Source organism: Cyprinus carpio, chromosome A24, assembly GCF_018340385.1.
Source record: "Cyprinus carpio isolate SPL01 chromosome A24, ASM1834038v1, whole genome shotgun sequence".
NCBI classification, from domain to species: Eukaryota; Metazoa; Chordata; class Actinopteri; order Cypriniformes; family Cyprinidae; genus Cyprinus; species Cyprinus carpio.
Window position 1 is genome coordinate 11,616,555 of NC_056595.1, and position 8,960 is coordinate 11,625,514.

An 8,960-nucleotide genomic window follows, 5' to 3' on the forward strand; every position below is an offset into this window, starting at 1 on the left:
CAGGTTTTCCCACAGATGAACCCAGACAATATATATGCTCATCTAAAGTGTGTGAGACATCCATTCCATCTAAAAAATCCTCAGTCTTATAGAACCTTATGTCTTTTTAAATATAGGTGCTCGGTTAATTGACCACTTTGAGCTGCTAATCAGTTTGATCACTTGCTGCCAACTAGACCAATTTTAGTTATTTGTTCGGATTTTGGCCCAGTGAGAAGTCTAACGTAACGAACAGCTGTCTAACCGAGTGTGACTGAATATCCAGGACAGACGTGTCCCGGCTAATCTGTCTTTATTGTCTGTGCTCAGATACACCGACGCCATTGGCAAGCCATCGTTGACGTCTGGTTTTAGCTACCACTAATTAAATGCAGGATTATGCTAATTGGCATTCTTGTGAAGCTTACACACAGACACACACAAGAATGTCAGAATGATTTAGCCTGTAGGAACATGCTTTTAATATGTGTGAGATGTCAAGGCAGGGCAGCGGTGAACTGGTATAAATCACCTCATTTGTATGTACCTGCTCATGCTGCCTTCCGCTTTATGAAAGCAATCCACCTATTCTGTCAGGCCTTACATGCTATTTCATTTTTCAAACATTATTGGAAAGAACCATCATTTGAAGTCTAAGCCTTGAACGTAAGAATCTTTACAGTTTTTCCTACCATAGACACACATATCAAACAGCGTACTTAAAAAATAAGCAGAAGAATGGAGATGAACACCTATTTTGTAGAAAACAAAACTTTATTTAAACACCGTGTGACCCCTATTTGCCACATACATTGCACAGTAAGGAGGAGAAGTCACATCATTGGGCATCATGTCACATTGGCTACTGTAAATGCACTGGTCTAAGGTCCCAAAACCTTGAAATCAACATATTTGGTGAAATAAAACCATTCTTTCCTTTTATCCTCTGAAAGTGGTCTCAACTTGATAAACCAAAAAAAGAAGAAGAAAAAAAAAACTTAATACAATTCATGTAGTGTTCATTCTTCCAGCTCATTTTTCCAAGGTTTATATTTGTGTGTGTGTGTGTGGGTGAGTGTGTTTAGGGCTGGGGTGGGGAGCATGTGGGCACATTCACTGGCCATTTCTAGGAAATCTCAGACTATAGTTCTGCTACATCTGAATATCCCTCAAGAGTAATGAAAGGAAAAACGAAACATATTAACAACATCCTCAGAAACTTTACAACAATAACAACAACAAAAAAAAACAATACAAAAACTGAACATCTTTGAGACACAGAATGACCCGGTGCAGTAGTGATTAGAGTCTGTCAGAGAGAAAGCTAGAGTTGATAAGATACTGAGATGACCTGCCATTTTGTGCAAAAAAACGAGGCAGAATATCAGACGTGTTCTCTAAAAATGAGGCAAAACCAACAATCATAGAGCCGAATCTCTGAAAACGAGAAAAAAAGACTCATGAGGAATGGGAGAAGAGCTTGTCTTCTTATAAAAAGAAGGACAGACAGGAAGTTGTATTACTGTGTTTGGTTTTGGTCCCCTGTGTACAAAACAAAAAGATACATATTTATTTACATATAAATGGAATACAAAAGAAAGATCTGACTTGCCAAGGCACCTTGAAATGCTTTACATAAAGGAATCCTCATCAATTTGATTTACGTTTACCAAAAATAGAAATGATCAGGCCATGCTTGTTTGCTTTCTGTTGCTCAGTCAAGTTTTTTGAACTCCCTGTGGAGTTCAGTTTTCGGGGGCAAGAAACAAACATCGATGAAGCTTTTTCATTCATCCATCCGTCTTTTCTGTCTTCAGGCGAGGAGCTGTTTGGCCTGCAGCTCCATTTCTGCAGCCCTCTTCAGCGCCACGTCAACCAGCAACTGGAAGCCGCTGAAGTCCTGGGTGAGGTCGGGCGGGGTGGGCGGTGGGGTGTTGAACAGGCCGCTCTGGGGGCTGACGTTACCCTCTCCGCGACACCCGAACAGGCCGGCTGCGTCTGTGAGTGGCAGCTCCGTGGCCCCCTCCACACAGAGAAGCGTCGACGTGCCGATGCCTTGCGTGGCTGTGGTGATGGTGGTGTGGCAGATGACAGAGGGTCTGGGTAAGACAGGTCCGGGTGAGGGGGGTGTTTTGGGGGACAGGGCCTTTTTGGGGTAACCGTTAGAGGTGGGTGTGTTGCTGATTGGGTGAGGCGAGCCGGGTTCGTAGCTGCTGCGGTCCTCTCCATTAGCGAGCAGGCCGTGTTTTGGAGACTGGGAATTGTCACTGAGCATCTCACCGCCCTTGCTGCCCCGTCGCGAGATGGTGAACTGGTTGGGGTCCTTGCCGTCTTTCCGGAGCATCTCAGGAAGGAGTCGCCGCCGGGCGTTTATAAACCAGTTGCACACCTGTGGAGAAAAGAACAGATTATGATATATGGTAACGCCAACATACTTACAATAATAAATGGGGATACAATAATATATCGATATTACAAGAATTTTTTTCTGCACCATATTTTGTCATAAGTTTAGATCCCGCTATCAATATTTTTTATTTACTTCCATAATATACATCATGTCCCACAATCCAATAATGAATAAGCAGGTAATCTAAATAAGCTAAACAAGCGGTACTTTTTTTGGGAAATATTTGTTTTGTTGTTTAAAACAGTAAAACAGAAAATAATAAGATTTTTTTTCTTTTTTTATTATATTTTTGCATTTATTATTAATTTAAATGTTTAATTAAAAATGACTATTAACTTAAATTATTAACATTAAATAAGTAAAAACTTAAGACACTTTACTTTAAATACATATTTTATAACTTTTTCCACTTTTAATTTGTTTATTTTGCAGCTTTGTATCACGCTTAAAGGGATAGTTCAAAAATGAAAATTTGATGTTTATCTGCTTACCCCCATGGCATCCAAGATGTAGGTGACTTTGTTCCTTCAGCAGAACACAAACAAAGATTTGTTTTGAGGGTAAAAAAAACACACAGACAAAACCAAATGAAATCCTGCGGCTCGTGACGATACATTGAGGTTTAAAGACACGAAACAGTCGGTCTGTGCAAGAAACTGAACAGTATTTATATCATTTTTTTTTACCTCTGATCCATCGCAATGTCCAACTGTCCTAAGGGTGTTCACAACATTCGGCGCGTGACGTCAAATAAATACGTTTGGGCAAAACGTTGTCTGATGATATATCAAAATCGTCTTCCTATGTGATTACCTGTACTTCTAAATATCTTTAGATCATTGCAGTGCCAGTGAACACATCCGCAATCTCTCTGCACTGTGTAAATAATGAGTGAGACAGATCGCTTCCGCACATGCGTCTACTATCATAGATATGTATAGATGCCCTATTCAACCGCTCCAGATACGTTGACGCGTCCACCATTTTGGAACATATCGTGGCCCATAGAAACAGTCACTAATGAGGCATCTACTTATATATATATCTATTAGGGCTGCACGATTATGACAAAAATCATAATTGATGATTAGTCCCTTGAAATTGTAATTGCGATTATTAATTACGATTATCACAATTTACATTGAATGATGTTTATACCATTGTTTGATGCAACTACATGCCATATTTTTATATGAAAATGAACAAGCTGAAAACACTCTAACTGAAAAACTTAGTGCTAGTATTAAGCCTCAAATGTCAACTATACATCAGATTGGTTTCTTCTTTAAATGATAAAAAAGTAAAAATATGAATGGTATTATAATGTTATACTAAAATTAAAATAATGGGAAAAACCCTTAAGATAACATAAGTGGACTTTGAACGATTAATTGTTGCTTTGAACGATTACGTAATTGTGGCATCCATAATTGTAATCGCGATTAAAAATTCAATTAATTGTGCAGCCCTAATATCGATGTCTACTATGCCAGAGCACGTACACTCATCACGCGCCGGATGTTGTGAACGCGCTCAGACATTTCGGTCAATCAAAGGTAAAAAAGTAATATAAATACTGTTCAGTTTCTTGCACAGACTGACTGTTTCGTGTCTTAAGACCTCAATGTATCCTCACGAGCCGCAGGGTTTAATTTGGTTTTGTCTCTGTATGTTTTCACTTTTAGTTAAAAATCTCTTGGAGCTCATTGACTGCCATTATAAGACTGATAGACTGCAACAGTTTGAGTTAAAAATCTTTGTTTGTGTTCTACTGAAAAAAACAAAGTCACCTACATCTTGGATGCCCTGGGGGTAAACAGATAAACATCAAATTTTCATTTTTGGGTAAACTATCCCTCTAAGTTTAAAATGGAAATTCATTATGCTGTATTTAGTTAACATGTGACGGTTCTCTGACTCTATTTTTGTTTTTCCTCTTTTAAAAAGCTGAGCTGGCAGATGAAATCAGGAAGCTCTCAGTGGTGAGGATTTCTCTCTTCTTCACCTAAGTAACAGTTCACCTTTATCCCTCAGATTGTGCTCTTTGTTGGGCATAAGGGCTTTAGGCCTCAATCATGCTAATAGCGCTGTATCTTGCACGGTTCTGGTCTGGTCTCACCTGAGGGGGTGCTGAGATCTACTCTAATGCAAATCCAACATTTCAGGCTACAGAAAATTTGTGAATGCTTGACTTCATTATGGATCTGCACAAAAAGATTGATTACTACCATGATGTAACAGCCGACTGTTAACACCTTTAGTTTATTTCAACAATTGAACTCTGTTGCCCTTTTTAGTCAATGCAGATTGCGCACCACAGGCAACTGATTTTTACATTAAATTTTAAGTTAAAATTTGCACAGATCTCAAATCTGAAAATAAACTAAAAAATATATATATATAATTAAAATAATTATAAACAATTAAAAATTATTCATTAATTTTATTAAATTAAAATGTATTCTTAATCTCGATTTTTTTATTATTATTATTTCATTTTATATTATTTATTTTATTGTCTATTTTGATATTGTAAGTACTTTTATACACTCAGGCAATACTGTAAATTTTAACAATCCCATTAATATTTAAAAAAAAACTTTAAATTTTCAGCCTGGTATATTTAAACTTAGTACACCAGCTACAAAATAAGCAAAGCTGTTTTGCCTTGTACAATTCTATTCTGGCCTAATTTCCCAATAAAAACACTCGTCACTATCCCATAATAAAATAACCTAAGTTTTAACTTTTCTTTCTCAGTATCTAAAGAGCCTGTTTTCAAGATTCAACCCTCAGTATGGTAATACTCCTGTTTTGTCTTCCAACGAGTCTCTTCAGAATAGAAGCCTCTTTGGCTCTCTGGGTAATGGGGCTGTATTGTGTATCCAACGGTCCGCCTGAGCCTGGTAGTCTTCACTATGTTAATGTGTGTGTATTGTGTCTCCCTATTGTTAGTGAGACAGCTGGCTGAGCGCAGGGGAAATTCCTGGCCCAGTGTCTGAGCAAGTCTCTCTCTCCCTCCCTCTCTCTCTCTCTCTCTCTCTCTCTCTCTCTCTCTATGTGGCCACATCTCAGATGACTCAAAACAGTTATTCACTCATAGGTCCACAGGAATTCTCTCCATTGACTGCATTCACAGAAACTACAGAAAATATGACTATAAAACTCAGCGGGAACGGAATGTGTGATCTTAAACGCAGTAGTGCTAGCGAAAAGAGCTGACTCTCTCTTTCTTCTGACGTATATTTTGGCTAGCTGCTAGTTATGACATTGAACCTTTCGGTTTCCTTAACACGTCAGTTGAACTAGACATTGATGACAGCTTACTGCTCTCCTGTGAAGCATAGAAATAGCTTACTGATCAACAAAGCAGAACACTGAAAAATCCCCCTCCGCATTCTTGACGGAAACAAGCAGTCATGAGAAACTTCAGACCTTCTATAAAGCATAACTTCAGAAACTGCTTTGGGTCATTCAAACATCTTTTTATGCAGGGCTCCCAAACCTTTTGGCCAATGATTTTCCATGACTTTCAGTCCATTTTATATATATATATATAAAATATATATATATACACATACATACATATATATATTTATATACCAATGCAATTTCTAGACATTAAAATACTTCAGAAAGTAAAACCAGATAAATCTCCACTAGAGATTTTTATTTATTTATTGTTTGTTTGTAATTGGAATAAAGCTTAAAATAAAATATAAATAAATAAATAATTAGATGAAAAACTTCAATTAAAATTTTAAACTACTAAAATGGAAATAATTTTAAGCTAAATAAAACTGTTAAAACTGCTAAAAAAAAAAACGTAAAAATAAAAGTGAATTCAAAACATAAATGTATAAATAAATACTATAAGAGTATATAAATAATACTAAAATAACACTGTGGGAATATTTTAACATTCCCTGATATTCCAAGTTGTCCATAACCATGGGAACTTTGTTTATTCTGATAAGTTGCATGACATGCATTTTTTCTTTGGTTTGTTTGGGTTTCTTTAGGACTGTACTAGGCCACGTACAAACACTTTCTGAAAATGTTCTGTACCTGTAGTGTGGAGAGATGGGTCTGCTTGGACAGCAGGGCTTTTTCCTGCTCTGATGGATAGGCATTGTAGCGGTGTTGGTAGAGCCAGTCCCGGAGTATCTGTACTGACTCTTTGGGCAAGTTTCCTCTCCTCTTCCTCTTCCCTGACACTCCTCCATTTGAAGAGAGGTCAAGAGGCACATCTAAACTGTCCTCGTCCTCAGTCTCACTTCCAGACATCGCCAACACACCTGTAGTCATGAGACGTGAAATATTGCCACTATGAATTTTACAACATTATTCTCTCCTTATGTGCAAATGTGTTCAAGAACCAGAAAATGAATGAAATTAGGTTAATGTATTAGAAATGTGTTTGTAACAGTCAATAAGTGTGTTTCAGGGAATGAGTAAACTGGGTATCAGTGTGTACCCATATGTGTGAAGGAGGACAAAAGACACCCAATCAAACATCAACCCCCCCCCCCAACCCCTGCTGAGGACCCTCCTCCTCCCCCCTATCCTACACACACATCCTACACGTCTCTCCCTCCAAAATGCCAACCGCTGAACGCTACACAACAGCGCCTGACCGTCTTTATAAGCGTGCGTCTGAGAGAGAGAGTGTGTGTGTGTGGCAGCTGATGTGTCACATCCCTGCTGTCAAGCAAAGCCATGTGATTCATGGTTGGAGCGGAGGCGTCACAAAGAGTCTAAACTGTGTCAATGTTTCATCTTTGAAAATACTGTATGAATGTTAAAAAAAAAAAGGAAACAACTAAGGTTAAAAACACTGCAAAACTCACTTAAAGGGCCAGTTTACCTATTTTCACACTCTCAAACCTGCATTACTTTTTTTTTCTATGAAACACAAAAGGAGATGTTAGGCAGAATGACAGTATTATTAACTATTCACTTTAATAATATGAAAAAAGAGAAATTATTACTGAGTCTGTAACTGTAACTTCTTTCGTGGAGGACAGAAAGTCATGCAGGTTTAAAATAACATGAAGGTGAGTTAATAATGACAGAGTTTTGGTTTTGGGAGAACTACCCCTTTAAATGCTGATCTGACATCTTTTCCTGCTTGTAATTATGACCTGAATATTATTCCCACTTGTTCCTACATAACATAAACCTGTTAATTTGTCAACAACGTTTCACTCAGAGTGCTGAGGGGGACTTTTAGTTCATGAACACTTTGTAAGTGAAACAAAACTTTCCCCAACTTCAGCTCAAGCGTGGGACACTTCACGGTCTAAAAACGAAACAAGTGAAATCTCGTACATATCTATCTTTAAGCCTGTGTGAGAAAAGACCGAACTTGTGAAGAGGAGCAATGAAAGAGTAATTTTGTCGTCGGCCTACGTGAGGAGGAGGAGGGGGAGGGGAACCTGTTGCTAATCTTAAGAACGAACAAAAGAACGTCGCTTGTGGGACATTTCAAACTCAGTTTTTTCGACTTTTCACAAGATGGAAACTTATGAAATCACGCCTGGTGACATATAAAAGGCTGACACGACTCTCCACACGGTTAGACGCCATAAAATATGAGAAACATTAACTTAATAACAGAGAATAACTCGGGCTCTATTGTGTGCTGTGAGAAACACGAGGTCGTAGGGAACGTGAAAGCGTCGCCTCGAGGAAGCAGCGCGTAATACACAAACTTCACAAAAGGAGGTCAGGAATTATTGTTGCACGTTTTAGACCGCTACACAATGTTCAAATGTGGTGGAAGCAAAAAAGATTAGTTGTGAAAAAAAAAAATCATATGGAAAGTTCCCCTCATATTCCCAACAAAACTTGAGTCAGTGTAATGAGAAACTCGTGAACATTTTTTTCCAAGCCAAAGGCGTTCAACTATTACACGAAGGCATTTTATACCTACTGCACAACAAACCTTAGAAGACTTCCATTTGAGAGCATTTGAAGTTATAGTTGTAGACGGATTCGGGAAACAACACTTTAAAACATCTCAAATAAATACGACTATTACATAAGCATGTTTGTACATGATCAAAGCTTTTATGTTGAATAAAAAACGCGCGTGATAATAACGCGAAACGGCTCGTTGTGACAGCCCGCCAGCACATGGTGAGAAAAAGGCTGTTTTGTCTGCAGCCGAAAACAATAGCAGTATGCCAGACATTTTCTGGTCAAACATCATCGATAAGTTCCATCCAGTCGTTACAATCACTGATAAAAAATATAACATATATCGCCGCTATCATCCATATCAAGAAGATACATACCCTTTTTGGTCTTCATGTCCGTCAAAATTCCCCTTTTCACGTTGGCAACAACGAGGTCGATTCTTCTTCGCTTTAATCACACACAACTGTATTATTCCAGATTGTTACAAAAGTATCAAACGAAATATTTCTTTTTGTCGAGGAATCGCCGCGGAGCGCGTTTTTCATTAGTCGGAGACGCAACACATTGTCGGGTACCTGGGACAGGCTGCCCGTCTCATTCAGTGTGTTTGATGTGGAAACTGGGTGACAGCTATCTTTGACAGCTGCGT

General features: G+C 38.3%; 1 protein-coding gene across 2 annotated transcripts; it reads right to left on the minus strand.

Annotated features, from left to right (window-relative positions):
- Positions 1 to 734: 734 nt before the first annotated feature.
- Positions 735 to 8,960, minus strand: LOC109049941 (homeobox protein TGIF1-like). Of its 2 annotated transcripts, none has more exons than XM_019067607.2 (3): positions 8,689 to 8,960; positions 6,458 to 6,687; positions 735 to 2,368 (listed from the first exon to the last, which is right to left on the minus strand). In XM_019067607.2, the coding sequence occupies exons 1-3, from the start codon at positions 8,702 to 8,704 to the stop codon at positions 1,793 to 1,795; spliced, it is 822 nt and encodes a 273-aa protein (XP_018923152.1). In that variant the 5' UTR covers positions 8,705 to 8,960; the 3' UTR covers positions 735 to 1,792. The 2 variants fall into 2 exon arrangements, with proteins under 2 accessions (XP_018923152.1, XP_042570121.1); XM_042714187.1 differs by lacking the exon at positions 8,689 to 8,960 and adding an exon at positions 8,337 to 8,639.

Excerpts from the sequence above, each read along its gene's own strand:
- LOC109049941 (XM_019067607.2), bottom strand. Across the intron at positions 2,369-6,457 it reads CCCATCTCTCCACACTACAG|GTGTGCAACTGGTTTATAAA; the intron begins GTACAGAACATT and ends TTTTCTCCACAG.